The sequence below is a fragment of the Lithobates pipiens genome, unplaced genomic scaffold (genome assembly GCF_037356315.1).
Source record: "Lithobates pipiens isolate NorthernLeopardFrog02 unplaced genomic scaffold, aLitPip1_a1.2 Scaffold_8, whole genome shotgun sequence".
NCBI lineage: Eukaryota > Metazoa > Chordata > Amphibia > Anura > Ranidae > Lithobates > Lithobates pipiens.
In genome coordinates, this window is record NW_027507903.1 from 569931217 (window position 1) to 569947998 (window position 16782).

Below are 16782 nucleotides of genomic sequence, written 5' to 3' on the forward strand. Positions count from 1 at the left end.
ACTTGTCTATGGCTCACCAGCTCCTAAATGTCTTGCAGGACAATTTCATGGTTCACGCACAAACTAGAAATAAAGCGTTCCTGGATCTACTGATTACTAACACTACAGACCTGATCACGGATGTGGAAATACAGGGCAATTTAGGAAACAGTGATCACAGGTCAATTGGCTTCAGTATAAATCACACAAATGGATAAAATAATTGTAAAAAAATTCACACAAATGGGAAACACAAGGGCAATACAAAGACACCTAATTTCAAAAGAGCCAGCTTCCCTAAACTATGAACCTTGCTAGAAGACATGGAGGAGAGATGGGTTTGCTTTAAGAGCATGTTAAATAAGGGCATTAGCCAATGCACCCCATTGGGTAATAAATTTAAAAGAGTGAACAAAAGTCCTGGATGGCTTAACTCCAATGAAAAAAATGCATATAAAAACAAAGGAGAAGGTCTTCAAAAAATACAAGGTTGAGGGATCATCATTAGCATTCAGACTTTATAAGGAAAGCAACAAGAAACGTAAGGGTGCAATTAGCGCAGCTAAGATAGAACAAGAAAGACACATAGCGGAGGAAAGCAAAAAAAATCCCAAGAAATTCTAAAGGGAGGACAGACCATATTGGTCCCATAAAGAATGAGGAAGGTCATCTAGTTACAAAGGATGGGGAGATGGCAAAGGTATTGAATTTATTCTTATCCTCAGTCTTCACAAGAGAATCGGGGGAGTTCAGAAACCAAAACAGCAGTGTTTATCCTCATGAAACAACACAGGAATTACCCCCATGGTTAACAGAGGACATAATTAAAATTAGACTTGGGAAACGTAACATTAATAAATCACTGGGACCAGATGGCTTGTACCCGAGGGTACTTAGGGAACTCAGTCCAGTAATTGCCAGACCATTGTTCCTAATTTTCACTGACAGTCTACTGACTGGAATGGTATCAGCTGATTGGAGAAAACCAATCTAGCGCCAATATTTAAAAAGGGCCCAAAATATATCCCTGGGAATTACAGACCAGTTAGCATAACATCAATAGTATGCAAGGTATTGGAGGGGATGGTAAGGGACTATTTACATGATTTTAGTAATGAGAATGGTATCATTAGCAGTGATCAGCATGGATTCATGATGAATTGTTCTTGCCAAACTAATCTATTAACCTCCTATGAGGAGGTGAGTTGCCAGCTAGATGAAGGAAGGCCCGTAGACGTGGTGTATCTGGATTTTGCAAAAGCATTTGACACAGTTTCCCATAAACGTTTACTGTACAAAATAAGGTCCGTTGGCATGGACCATAGGGTGAGTACGTGGATTGAAAACTGGCTACAAGGGTGAACTGAGAGGGTGTTGATAAATGGGGAGTACTCGGAATGGTCAGGAGTGGGTAGTAGGGTCCCCCAGGGTTCTGTGCTGGGATCAATCCTATTTATTTTGTTCATAAACAACCTGGAGGATGGGGTAAACAGTTCAAGCTCTGTATTTGCGGACAATACTCAGCTAAGCAAGGCAATAACTTCTCCGCAGGAGGTGGAAACCTTGTAAAAAGATCTGAACAAATGAATGGGGTGGGTAACTAAATGGCAAAAGAGGTTTAATGTAGAAAAATTTAAAATAATGCATTTTGGTGGCAAAAATATGAATGCAATCTATACACTGGGGGGGGGGAGAACCTCTGGGGGAATCTAGAATGGAAAAGGACCTGGGGGTCCTAGTAGATGATAGACTCAGCAAAGGCTAACAAAGCAAAGAATATTGGCATGCATTAAAAAGGGGATTAATTCCAGAGATAAAATGATAATTCTCCCTCTCTACAAGACTCTGGTCTGGCTGTACCTAGAGTATTCTGTCCAGTTCTGGGCACCAGTCCTCAGGAAGGATGTACTGGAAATGGAGCGAGTACAAGAAGGGCAAAAACCTAATAAAGGGTCTTTAGGATGTTAGTTACGAGGAAAGGTTGTGAGCACTGAACGTATTCTCTCTGGAGAAGAGACACTTGAGAGGGGATATGATTTCAATCTATAAATACCGTACTGGTGACCCCACAATTGGTATAAAACTTTTCACAGAAGGGAGTTTACAAGACACGTGGCCACTCATTGAAATTAGAGAAAAAGAGTTTTAACCTTAAACTATGTAGAGGTTTCTTTACTGTAAGAGCAGCAAGGATGTGGAGTTCCCTTCCACAGGCAGTGGTTTCAGTGGGGGGGGGCATCGATAGTTTAAAAAAAATATTAGAAAAACACCAGAATGACCACAACATACAGGGATATACAATGTAATACTGACATATAATCACACACATAGGTTGGAGTTGACGGATTTGTGTCTTTTTTCACCTACTATGTAACTATTAATGTAATATGCAGTAAAGCATGCTTGTTATACTCAATGTGAAACCTAAGGGGTTATTCCTCTGCTTTGTCTAAAAAGGCTGTTTGATTATGTCTTCTCTGATTCTCCCCTTCTTCCACAGTCCCCAAACCATCTCCTGATATAACAGAACCTTGGGGCACTCTGCAAATGCTCAGTTTGGTGTGTATTGCTAGAAAGTTTTTTTTTTGGGAGGATGCATGTGATCAGCACAGAGCCAATCAGCATTGTCCAGACAGAGGGTCAGGGGTCCTGGAGCCTCATAGGGCAGTCATAGTAGAATAAAAACTCCTGCAAGCTTTAAAAAGACACTAATAGAGCTCAGAAGACTGCTATATACTGCTGATGAGAAACTGTATTTTGCAGCTTATATTTGCTAAAATAATTGCATTTCCATGTTCGGTGTACTGTGGGAGAAAAGATATAGTGAATGCCGGTTCTGGGTTTAGTAACACTTTAAGCTGCCAAATCCCTCAAATGATAGTCAGATTTGTAGGCTTGATCCAAACAGTGGAAAATATATATATTTTTTTCTGACTGTATAATAAGCAAACATGTAAACTTGAGTCACCCAAATGTTGAATGTTCATGCTATAGTGGTGGGAAGAGGTGCAGTGAAGAGATGTCTTTAGTCAGATTATCTCAACAGTAATCAAATGAAGTTTTCAAACATGTCTGGGCATATGTGCCGGTGCCACAGACACAACATGGCCGCCTCAACAAGCTGAACATTTTTCAACTGGAAGTTTATCCAATGTCTACAGCCATCTTTACCTTTGAAGAAAACTGGTGTGCACAAAAAAAAGAAGGAAAAAAAGGTGTGATAAACTGGACCAGACACCAATCACATTTCATCTCATCATAGCTACTGATTTTTACCCCATAAGGCATCCATGGCATTACTTTCAAAATCAAAGCACAAGTATGTTGTTTTCAAAAGTCCAAACAGGTCAAGATGATGAAAATACGTGAATAAGGGCACTGCTGTGGAATGTTAAGGGTTAGGTTGTTCGGTCACAGACTGTCAAGGGCCAGGTCTTCATTTGATGTCAAACAAGGGAAATGATATGACTGAACTATAAGTATACTTGTCACATAAACAGTTTATGGAAGGCTAGAGAGGGAGATTCATGGACTGAGGAAAGAAAGGGAAATTGGTCAGAAAAATATAAACAGATAGATAGATTAACTAAAGGTACATAGGCTGTTCAAGGAAATTTTCATTTTTCAATGGAATTTTCCCTTAGCTCAGTGTTTTTCAACCTTTTTTTTCAGTCAAGGCATCCCTTAAAATTCTGCACAATCTCGAGGAACCCCATTCTAGAAATTTAAAAGCTAAGCTAATAGTTTTACATAATGCAGCAACATCCACACACATAAGACACCCAACGTTAGAGGTGATTTTTCGCAGAAGAGGGTTTAACAAGTTCATCAAAATGAGAAGAAAAGAGGTTTAACCTTAAACTACGTAGAGGGTTCTTTACTGTAAGAGTGGCAAGGATGTGGAATCCCCTTCTCAGGGTCTCATCGGGGGGCATCGATGGTTTTAAGAAATTATTAGATAAGCACCTGAATGACCCCAACATACAGGGATATACAATGTAATACTGACATAATCACACACATAGGTTGGACTTGTTGGACTTGTGTCTTTTTTCAACCTCACCTACTATGTAACCAAACAAATATACTTATACACACTGGTACTGACTAGTATTCCAATGTTTCCCTTCTCCCTTTGTTTATCTCCCTCACTCAGCTAATGTGATCCCATTGCTGACAGGGGGGGGCATAGGAGGGGCAGACAAAAATGCTGTGCAGATGACCTACGTTCTCAATATCAACTGATGACATCAGTGATTGTTAGGACTCCGGTGGCTAAAAGGTTGTAATGGTTCACGATGCAAACCTGTGGCTAGGTGTAACCAAAAGGCAGGCTTCATCCACCCCATGGCCTGTACACAATTTTGGGGCAATATTTAGGAATTTTGCCAAGGCACCCTTAACGAAACCTGAAGGCACCCCCAGGATGCCTGGGCACCCTGGTTTAAAAAGGCAGCCTTAGCTTATGAATCAGGTGACCACTGACTTTCCTCATGCTATCATGTGCAGACAAAAATATATATTTTTTTTATATTCCTGGCATGTGATTGGGTATTCTTTGCAAAGTAAATGTTCTCCACATTCACTAAGCTAAGAATAAATTGCCTTGAACAAGCCTATTTTGCCTTATATAAATTAACCCCAGAGTTTCAGTAGTACATGAAAGGATTGAAGTATGTAATGTCAGTATTGTAGGCCCATTTATGTTCTAGGAATACCTGGAGCTGATTGTATTGATAAACAGATAAACAGATAGATAGATAGATAGATAGATAGATAGATAGATAGATAGATAGATAGATAGATAGATAGATAGATAGATAGATAGATAGGTAGATAGATAGAATTAGACACACACACATTCTTCTTATATATAATATTATGCATGCATACATACATGTAATAATATGAGAAAATATACCAAGATGTATAAGAATAGGAGAGATACACATACGCCTTTTTATATAAATATATACATTTATATATATATATATATATATATGTATATATACAATATATATAGTACAGTTATATATCTATTTATATATATATATATATATATATATATATATATATATATATATATACATACAATATATATATACTGTACATAATACAGTATATATATATATATATATATATATATATATATATATTACATACGAACGCATACACCCACATATCTACACACATACACATATATATATCTATATATATATATATATATATATATATATATATATATATATATATATATAAATAGCACAAGAACAATGTGAAATGAAGATGTGCGTGAAATCCAGAAGGAAGGGAAGGGAGGGGGGCATAGTGAGGTAGGCAGGGGTTAAACATGTTAGCTTGTGATGCGAGGAAGGAGAGGGGTATACCAGAAAAAAATAGGAGGGGGACGTGGCAGACAGCCGTGTGTGGATGGAGATTATGGGAGGCAAGAGTGAAGGAGAAGATTAGAAGACTGGGAGAAGAGGCGAGAGACACAGGAAGGAGGGACAAGAGAGGGAGGGGGAGACAGAAAAGACTGTAAAATAGTGAGAAGGGGCAGAAATCCAGGATAAGATTGGGATAAAATAAAGTAAGAGGGGACCCAGAGAGATCAGGAGGAGATCAGGTGTTTCTCAAATCTTCTAGCAGTAGAAGTGAAGCTGGGGAGGGGAAGGGGATAGGATGAGCCTAAGGGAATAGGGTGAGTGTAAGGGAATAGGGTGAGCCTAAGGGGATAGGGTGAGCCTAAGGGGATAGGGTCAGTGTAAGGGGATAGAATGAGCCTAAGGGGCTAGAGTAAGTGTAAGGAGAGAGGGTGAATGTAAGGGGAAAGGGTGAGTGTAAGGTGATAGGGTGGGCCTAAGGGGATAGGGTGAGTGTAAGGGGATTAGGGGAGCGAGAAGTGCACAGGTAAGTGGAAAGAGAAGAGGGTGAAAAAGAAAGGTATAGGGTCAGTGGGAAGGGGATAGGGTGAGTGGGAAAGGGATAGGGTGAGTGATAAGGGTATAAGGTGAGTTGGGAGGGGATAGGGTGAGTGGGAAAGGTATAGGGTGAGTGGGCAAGGGATAGGGTGAGTGAGAAGGATATAGGGTGAGTGGGGAGGGGATAGGGTGAGTGGGGAGGGGATAGGGTGAGTGGGAAAGGGATAGGGTGAGTGGGAAAGGCATAGGGTGAGTGGGGAAGGGATAGGGTGAGTGAGGAGAGGATAGGGAGAGTGGGAAGGGTATAGGGTGAGTGGGGAGGGTATAGGGTGAGTGGGGAGGTGATAGGGTGAGTGGGAAAGGGATAGGGTGAGTAAGGAGGGGATATTGAGAGTGGGGAGGGTATAGGGTGAGTGGGGAGGGTATAGGGTGAGTGGGGAAAGGATAGGGTGAGTGGGGAGGGAATAGGGTGAGTGGGGAAGGGATAGGGTGAATGGGGCAGGGATAGGGTGAGTGATAAGGGTATAAGGTGAGTGGGAAGGGGATAGGGTGAGTGGGGAGGGGATAGGGTGAGTGGGGAAGGGATAGGGTGAGTGGGGAAGGGATAGGGTGAGTGGGGAGAGGATAGGGTGAGTGGGAAAGGGATAGGGTGAGTGGGAAAGGGATAGGGTGAGTGGGGAAGGGATAGGGTGAGTGAGGAGGGGATAGGGAGAGTGGGGAAGGGATAGGGAGAGTGGGGAAGGGATAGGGAGAGTGGGGAAGGGATAGGAAGAGTGGGGAAGGGATAGGAAGGGTGGGGAAGGGATAGGGTGAGTGAGGAGGGGATAGGGAGAGTGGGGAAGGGATAGGGTGAGTGGGACAGGGATAGGGTGAGTGAGGAGGGGATAGGGTGAGTGGGGAGGGAATAGGGTGAGTGGGAAGGGGTTACAGAAAAAAATACAGTAAATAAATAAGAAAGAACAGAAAAGAGAAGAAAAGAAAAGGGAGTGAGAGGGACAAGTGCACAGGGATGAGAAGGAAATGAACAGACAGGAAGACGGATTTAACTGACAGTGACAGAAGGAGGGGGGACTCGAGAGACTGGGGGGAAAAAGGGAAGAAAAGAATTAGAGTGGAAGAGACGGAATAAAGGAAAAAACAGGAGGGAGCAAAAGACTGAGGAATTAAGGGTGGAGAGATAGAATAAAGAGGAGGGAGGGAGAGAGAGGAAGGGACAAAAAAGCAGAGACAGGAGGAAGGAGAGAGGGAGGGTGCAGGGAAGAGGCGGATGTGGAGGGTGTCAGAAGTGGTGGGCAGGCTGAGTCCTGGGGGTCTGTGTAAAGGTGCGAGGACCCCCCCTGTACCCCCAAGCATGCACCTCTTCAGCATGATCTTCCTACTGCTCATGTTACAGGCTAGGATGGCTCAGGTAAGCTCCTGCTTGTCAGTCTGCTGGCTAGATGTAGCTGTCCATGCTCCGTGGTGCTGATGCTGGCCTTTGGGAGGAGGAGGGGGGATGAGAGAGAGGATGCTGCTGACATTGACAAAAGAGCCCCTTCTGGGAGAGGGTAGACAGGGAGGTGTGTGTCTGTATTTACAATGTACATATGTCTCAGCGTCAGGACATGTGCACAGCCTATGTGTGTGGGACTACTGCATGGCACATGTGTGTGATGTGTGATATAGACTCATAGATAGATCCTTAGATAGATGCCATATCTTCTTTATATTATTCATTCTTAGCATGCATCTGTACACGTTCCAGGATACAATGCTCTGCTGTATGCATCAGACACTGCCAACCAGGGCCCCTCCGCCGTTGACGAACTACAAGCCCCAGCATGTCCCGTCAGCTGTTGGCAATCGGGGCACGCTGGTCCTTACGGTTCCCCAGTGGCCAGTTGGTCGGTCTTGGTTGACCAGTCCCGTTATTCAAACTGATGCACAAAGGTCTTTTTGTCTGTGTTCTCTAGGATGGCATCTGTTTATGAAAGATCCTTGTGTCATTAGCAAGTTTAGATTTTTACTGTCCGGGCGTATTTAACAAGGTGCAGGACAACGTGCCGAGTGCAGGAACCCTTCGTAACCATATCGTAGTTTTGACTGCCCCAAACTACCGGAAAGCGACACCGCATAGGTTGCTATGGGTTGCTACGCTCGGCCAGCCATCACTGCTACTTGCGGCGCCTTATTAAATGGACCCTGCTGTTTGAATTATTTATTCCGTATTTATTCAAGCAGTTATTGATCCTGATGTACTTGTTGTAAATATTGTGTCCAGTAAGGGAAGTAAACAGAGGGAAGGCTGGATGTAAAGTACACATGTACCAAGAGCGGGGGCCTTTTCAGTAACTCATGGGATGATTTACATAAATGTTATGTGCATGAGCATTTGTCCGTATATGTTTGCTGCAACATGTGACTCTTTCTCTAGTAATATGCTATGTGTAAATGGCTGTTTTTCTGTATTTGAATGTAATGCTGTAAATATGTTATCTGAGATATGCTTAAAGTGACACTGAACTCTTAACTCAAAAAGTACATTCTATTGCTCTCAGCCTCCTCCAAATCTCCAAATTCCTTTATTTTCTGCTGTGATCTGACTTCCTATTAGAGGGTTCCATGGTCTTCATGGTCCCACTGTATATAGGAACATAGCCACCCTCTATTGCTCGCTCCCGAGATGGACGAGGGACTATGGGATTTGTAGTGTGCATAGTGCAGTGCACATGACCACAACTATCATGCACTGCAGAAGTAAGGGGAAAAGGAAAGGTTCAGGAGCTCATGGAGGATGTTAAAAGGTGGCGAAAAAAACACATTGGGTGTTATTTAGGAAAGGCAAATCCACTTTGCGCTGAAAGTGCACTTGAAAGTGCAGTCGCTCTAAATCTAAGGGGAAGATCTGAAATGAGGGGAAGCTCTGCTGATTTTATTATCCAATCACAAGCAAGCTAAAATGCTGTTTTTTATTTTCCTTGCATGTCCCCCTCGGATCTACAGTGACTTTACTTGCAAGTGCACTTTCAGTGCAAAGTGGATTTTCCTTTAGTAAATAACCCCCATTGAGTGTCCATGCATACCAAATGGCAGAAAAATGGCCAGAACTTCTGGCAGAAAAAAAGCAGTATAAAAAATGCTCTTAGTAGCTCATATTGCACACAAGTTTAGAAGAGTTTACGGGAATTTGCTTTTATAAGTGTTTTTTTTTTTCCAAAACATTCCCTTCTGCTCATTTTTCAATGTACACTTGAAAACACATACACGCCTAAACACTGCGTTTCTGCACGCTTATGAGCGTTTGTGAGCGTTTAGCATTTTTTTCTGCCTGAAAACTCCTCTCAAAAATGTTTTTTTTTTTTTTTTTAATGCTTCTAAACTCTCCTGTTGAAATATGCCTCTAAACGCTTTAATGTACATGGACACCAAGGATAACATTGAGCTGCTTATACAGGCAGGTGAAAAAAATGCAAAACTCCTGTAGAAACAACTTTTTTTTAAGCCCAGTATGCATGGATCCTAAAAAAACGAATTTCATAAAAAGGGTCATTAAGTAGTGGATATGTATGGATTATTTTAAAGTGTCGCTTTAACTTTTTCTAAAATGGGACTAAAGTTTCACTATGGCTTTTCTGGGGTCCCAGCTGAAGGCTTAGGCTGTTGTGAGATCCTGATGAAATGAATACCTCCTCTGAGCAAGGTTTATTTGGGATTGTGATGGACAAGTTGGTTATGTGTCTCCTAGGTAAATCTTATTAATGTGATTATGTAACGCTGTGGGGTTGATTTACTAAAGGCAAAACGACTGTGCACTTTGCAAGAGCAGTTGCTCCAGAGCTTAGTAAATGAGCAGAAGCTTTGCTGACTTCCATCATCCAATTGTATGCAAGTAAAAATGCTGTTTTTCTTTAAATTTTCCTTACACGTGATTGGGTATTCTTTGCCTAATGAAGATTTACCTTATTTAATAAGTTCTGGAGCAACTACAGGCATACCCCACTTTTAAGTACACAATGGCGTTTATTTACTAAAGCTGGAAAGTCCAAAATCAGGCTCACTTCTGCATAGAAACCAGTGAGCTTCTAACCTTGGCGTGTTCAATTAAGCTTTGGTAATAAAACCTGGAAGCTCATTGGTTTCTATGCAGAAGTGAGCCTGATTTTGCACTTTCCAGCTTTAGTAAATAAACCCCATTGTGTACTTAAAAGTGCTGTATGCCTGTATAGTTGCAGGATGCAACTACATGTTGCAAAGTGCACAGTCTACTTGCCTTTAATAAATCAACCCCTAAGTGTATCACGATGGAGCTTGCAGAAATGATCTCATGTGTATTTTGTGAAACAGGACGCTGGTTACTGCTATATAATTCTTTTTATTGTAATGTGATTTAAATGAAAAACTTGAACTGTACAACATTGCCACTTTACTCATCACGTTTTGTTAGCAGGTAGTTACAAAAGTTTATGAACTTAATCATAGGTTGTCAGCATTAAAACTCTTGTTTTATTTGTTAACCCAAAGGATGAACTTTGAAATGTATACAGTATATAGATAATAAGCGGTATAATACGGAACATTGTTTTGTTCTTTAAAACGTATAATTTAGAGAGAGGTTGTCTGCAGTCATATGATCAGTCCCTCGCACAGCGCTGGTTGGGGAGGGGGGGGGGGGTGAGACTTCTGGTGAGCATGTCACTTCTGGTGAGCATGCATGGCGGAATGACAATGCTAACCCGCTGAAGTGTAAGTCATCCTGAAAATTAAAACGGCAGTTTAACAACTTAATATTTTTTAATACAGATGAAGAAAAAAAAAATGAAGCTCCTCAAGCTATTAGGGTTGGATGGTGTGCAGCAAAATATATTCAATTAGCTTTTGAGTTTACATACAGTATGCTTTTAAAGTGTTTCAAAAGCCAAAGCTTGTTTTGGAAAGAGCAATGAAGGGAGTGAATACCTATCAAGTTTTTATTGTTGTCTTTGCTCAGGATCTCTGTTTGTCCCGGAGACCACTATCAGCAGACTAAAAGTTGGTCAACATTTTAAATTGTTACTAGAAAAAGAATAGAAGAAATTTTGCAATGGGAACATTTGTTCTGGTGACTTTTGAGAGATTTCCTCTCACATCCTGTTGTGCCTGCAGGACAGCAAATGCAGGGAAATCTCTCCGTTGGGATGACAAACCCGACAGCAATTTCCCTACTCCAAACCGACATGAAAAAAAAAAAAGTTTGCGATTGGCAACCTTTAGATATTATGGCTTCAAGTCAGACAAGGCAGGGTTGCCCACAGTCTTCCCTACTGTTTATTTTGGCCCTTGAGACACAATCAGAACATATTAGGCACAATTTGCATGTCTGAGACTTGGAAACAGTGGGTGTTTGCTGTCTGTTAATGACATTTTGCTATACATGATGTTTCCGCTTAGTTCTCTTACTTTCACTCCTGGAGGTTTGCATCTCATTTGGGACTCTGTTAATTGCACAAAATCCATTGCTAAAGTAACACTACCACCACGGGAGCTGCTGGTAATCTGGGCCTATTTCCCCCCACTTGCAGCATACACAACCAGGAACACAGCATTTTTGGCACTCTTCTTTCTCTGGCTCAAAGATCAGTCTAGGGGTTTCTTTTAGGGGTTTTATTAAAATGGTAGCTTGGATATGCATGAGGAGCATGGAATACCCCAGAACTGTAGAAGGATTTGAGGACTGCTAAGCTTCTGGCTGCTCTGTGCAAAAATGCAGGCTGTATTGCACAACCTCTGGCTGCACTGTACTCTTTTGACTATCTTGTACAACTCCTGGCTGTACTGGGCAAACCTCTAAGCAGTGTTGCATGCTCCTGGCTGTTTTATATAATTCCTGGCTGCACTGCAATTGCTTGTGGAAAGGGGGGTGGGGTAGGCAACCCCACAGCCACTTCTCCTCTGTATAGCAGGATCAGTTACTCACTCAGTCCCAAAATGGTTGAGCTCACTCCCACCAACTCCCCTGTGGCTCCGCTCTGTCTCTGGATACAGGTCTTTTCGATAAGCCCCCCCAGCTAAGCCTAGCTGGGACCTCAATGTCTTCAAATGCTCCTCTGGCTTTTAGAACTGGACCAGGAACTCTGCACCTTGGCTGCCAGGCCTCAAAAGATTAATGGACTTTTCCTCCACCTTCTGGGGACATCTCCCAGGAATTGGCCATAGCTCCATAAATATTCAGGCCGCTTGTCCTACTCTCTCTCCCATTATACTTCTAGAAGTCTCTAGAAGACAGGGAGGAACAGCAGAACTTCAGCCTGTGAGACACTGAACAGCCCTAAGTAATCAACCCCTGCTCCACTGTTACAGAGGAGCTAACTAAATTTACCTAGGAGCCTACTCTGAACTAGGAGGGTGCTAAACGTTCATTATCAACTCAATCATCTCTTCTAATGTGTGTTCCTTTTTAGTGGGCTCCTACCCTCGTTTACCATGGTATCACACTCACATATACCAACAATCCTTTGTATAACAATGTTTTATAGCCCCCGATCAAACAACTAGAACTTCTATCATCCTGGGTCCACACTTATACTGTATCTCTAGCCATATGAATAAAATGTCAGATTTGCCTAAACTGCCTATCCCTTTCGAGTCTTGCCCATCGCTTTCTCTTCCCATATACTTTGGTTTGTCTAGTTGCAGTTATTGAAACTTATATGGGGTTCCATTAAACTAAGGCTCAAAAAAAATACCCTTTTTCAAATCTAAGCTGAAGGATGAGTTAGGAGAACCCAACATTATCTACCATTATAAAGTTACTCAAGTAGCACCGATAATTCAACTCCTGTCTGAATCTGATCCACCATTGTGGACCTTTCTGTATATTGTAGATGTTCATCCAATGCCACTCCTTCCATCATCTAAATTCCTCCTATGGTATGCCCCAACCCCCTAATTTTTCACATACCTTGTCAATCCAGGATTCTGTTAAATATTCAGTGAGCCTCATCTTGCCTCACCTTCCTTTATTTCATTTATTTTGCTGCCATTTATTTCCTGCAAAGAAGGATGATGCACACCTAGTTTGCTGGTGGATCTTTTTAGGTTCCACAACCTAAAAATTAGCACAAAATTCCAAACAGGGAACTTTTTCACTATATTCACTTGTACCATTTTGTTGACTCTCTTTTCAAGAACTGTGACTTGACTCCATTTGCATCTCTTTGCATCCAACCCCCCCACAAAGATAAAAGTTTCCTTATTGTATTCATGTTATTTTGGATAATTCTTCCCATCTAACCCCCCACACATATTGTACTAACTAAGAATGAGAACTCACCACATTCCTGGAAGTCCCCCACCTTGATCTTTTCGGAAGTTAAAAACTTAATGCAGGGAACTCTTGTAAACGTAAAATTGACTGCGGGATTAAATGCTAGAACCCACACATTTCTCTTGATGTGTTAGCTATGGCTTAACTATTCCCCACTACCATCACAAACTACTTGCATGCTTTTATTCCAGTATCCTATTGCCCTAATCCTGGAATCCCCTTCCTTTTCTTTTCGTACCCCTTACCTGTCTCCCACCCCATATGTCCTCCCCTCCTTTGATTTCTATTCCATTCCCAATAGCCTCTTGGGTCATTTGTCTTTCTCTTCCCTGCTTCTTTTTTCTCACCCTTTCCTCTCTCCACTACCCCTTTTGCCTTTTTTGCCTTGGATATTGGGTGGGCTTTCCTCTTGCCGTGGTTGGTACTTAAGTAACATTCTACCCCCACCACTAAAGCCATAAAGCCATAGACCCTATTTCATTCTATGAGAGTACAGTTTTATTATTATTATTATATCTTTTTTTTCATTTAGCTTATTCTCAGCCTTGGATTTATATTGTTCCTGTATGTACTGACCTTTTCATCATTCAGCATTGTAACCATGAACCCAACCTGTATTTTAACGTTATCTTCAAAAACTTTGATAAAAGAAAGTAATATATGAAATAGCTTTCCCTTATTTGCAAAACATCTCCCCCTGTTATGGTGAATTGAAGGAGGTATTATTTAGTACTAACACACTCCCTGGCCTAGGTTGACAGCGCTACTTATTATTATTATATAGGATTTATATAGCGCCAACAGTTTGCGCAGCGCTTTACAACATGAAGGGCAGACATTACACTTACAAAACAAATCAATACAGGAGGGATAAGAGGGCCCAGCTCATTAGAGCTTACAATCTAGAATTAGTACAGATGTCACTCTAAGACTAGAAGTGTGTTACCAAGTTAAAATACATTAAAAAAAAAACATGAAACAGCAAAACAAATGCAGTCTGCGCATCTAAGGACTGGTAAACTGCAATGCTATCAGTTCTTGTTCTTGGGTTGATATGCTGTCAGGCTACCTTTCCATTTCTGCTTGCAGCTATAATTTTTATTTTTATGTTTGGTATTTATTTAACACCAACAATTTACGCAGAGCTATACATATTGTACAGTCACATCAGTCCCTGCTTACAACTAGGGATGAGCTGAACACCCCCCTTTGCGTGTGACACCAGAACATATCGAACAGGCATAATATTCAGAAGAACACACAAACACCATTAGTCTATGGGACACAAACATGAAAAATCAAAAGTGTTCATTTTAAAGGCTTATATGCAAGTTATTGTCATAAAAAGTGTTTGGGGACCACCCGGGTCCTGCCCCAGGGGCCATGTATCAATGCAATTTATTTATTTTTTTAAACTGCAGTTTTTTCAGGAGCAGTGATTATTTTAAAGCTTAAAGTGAAACAATAAAAATGAAATATTCCTTTAAATATCGTGCCTGGGGGTGTCTATAGAATGCCTGTAAAGTGGCAAATTTCCCCCGTGTTTAGAACAGTACCACAGCAAAATTTCTAAAGGAAAAATTGTAATTTAAAACTGATCGTGGCTGTAATGAATTGTGAGGTCTTGGTAATACAGATAAAACGGCATGGGCCCCTCCTAGTCCAGTCCATTACCATGTTGATGAGGACAAGGGCCTCACCCCCACAACCCTTGCTCGGTGCTTGTGGGGGTATGCGGGCGGGGGGCTTATCGGAATCTTGAAACCCCCTTTAACAAGGGGATTTCGCTCCCCCCTATGTGAATTGGTAATGAGTACATTGTACCCCTACCATTTCACAAGCGACAGCTTGGGACAACTCCTTTATTAAAAAAAAAAAAAAATGTCCCGCAATGTAAACCTACACCGCCTGACGGACCAAAAAAGATTAAAAAACATCCTCAACTGTTCCACAACCAGGGTCTGGTATGGATTTTGAGGGGGGGATCCCTACACCATTTTTTTAAAATGTGGTGCAGGGTTCCCCTTAATTTCCATTCCAGACCTGAAGGGCCTGGTATGGATTTTGGGGGGGCCCCACACAATTTCTTTTTAGTTTTTGGTTTGTGGACCCAAAGGGCCTGGTAATGGGCCTGGTAATGGACTGGGGGGGGGGGGCACATGCCCTTTTTTTTAATGAGTTTTTTTCTATATTGCTGAGACCCAACAATTCATTACAGCTGCGATCAGTTTTAAATAACAATTTTTCCTTTAGAAATGTAATTTTGCTGCGGTACTTTTCTAAACACGGGAAAAATGCGCCACTTTATAGGCATACTTTAGACGCCCCACAGGCACAATATTTAATGGAATATTTAATTTTTATTAAGCATTAAAAAAAATCACTGCTCCCAAAAAAACAGCAGTTTTAAAAAAAAATTTGCATTGATACATGTTCCCTGGGGCAGGACCCAGGTCCCCAAACACTTTGTATGGCAATAACTTGCATATGAGCCTTTACAATTAGCACTTTTGATTTTTCATGTTAGTGTCCCATAGACTTTAACAGGGCTCCGCAGCTTTCAAATTTTTTGCAAACACCACATAATGTTCGTTGTTCGCCGCACATGTATACAGTATATACTAGTACCGATTTAGACAGGAAACAATTAACCTACCAGCATGTCTTTGAAGTGTGTGAGGAAACCCACATAAGCACAAGGAGAACATGCAAATCTATGCAGATGGTGTCTTGATTAGCCACTGTACTGTCATCATTACCTGCACATGTGAGGCTTGATTCACACTAATGTGTTTTTTGCTGCATTTTGCAGAAATGCAGGGAATTTTTTTTTAATATGGGTTCCTATGGAACATGTTCACATCAATGCATTTTAGTGCCTCTGCATTTTTGGAAAGGGTCGGGGACTTTTTTTCCCACAAAATGCAGCGTTTTGCATGTAATAGAATTCAATTAACCCGCGATTTGCGGTTTTTTATTTCTTTTTTTTACACTGTATATAGCTGGTTGCTAAGGAGAGGGCCGGGATGCTGGCCACCGCATCCGTTGCAACCGATGAGTCATCAGCTGTCAGCTGACTTCCTGCTGAATGTTAAAAAAAAAATTAAGAAAAAAAACGGCGTGGGGTCCCCCCCAGGTCCATACCAGGCCCTGGGGTCTAGTATGGATTCGGAGGGGACCCCCATGCCAAAATGTAAAAAAAAAAATGGTGTGGGGGTCCCCTCAAAATTCATACCAGACCCTTATCCGAGCATGCAGCCTGGCAGGTCAGGAAAGGGAGAGGACGAGCGAGTGCCCCCCCCCCTCATGAACCATACCAGGCCGCATGCCCTCAACATGGGGGGGATAGGTGCTTTGGGGCAGGGGGGGCTCTGCGCCCCCCACCCGTTTCTGGACACCTAATCAGTGCTATCAATTTTTATCAAAATGATAAAAAAAATTCATTTGGGTATAGTGTTACATGACAGCGCAATTGTCATTCAAAGTGCTACAGTGCTAAAAGCGGAAAATTGGCCTGGGCAGGAAGGGGGTAAAAGTGCTCAATTGGCAAGTAGTTAAAGATGTGCAGAATTTTCAATATTCCCTATGGGAGGAATTTAT

The 16782-nt window shown here is 41.7% G+C and overlaps 1 protein-coding gene across 1 annotated transcript in view; it reads left to right on the forward strand.

Annotated features, from left to right (window-relative positions):
* Positions 1–7135: 7135 nt before the first annotated feature.
* The window catches only part of OLFM2 (olfactomedin 2), a 503318-nt gene continuing 493671 nt past the window's right edge, over positions 7136–16782 (forward strand). Inside the window, exon 1 of the mRNA XM_077470164.1 lies at positions 7136–7308. Coding sequence (XP_077326290.1) covers positions 7168–7308 — 141 coding nt within the window. The 5' untranslated portion in view covers positions 7136–7167. The remainder of the gene's footprint in view (positions 7309–16782) is intronic.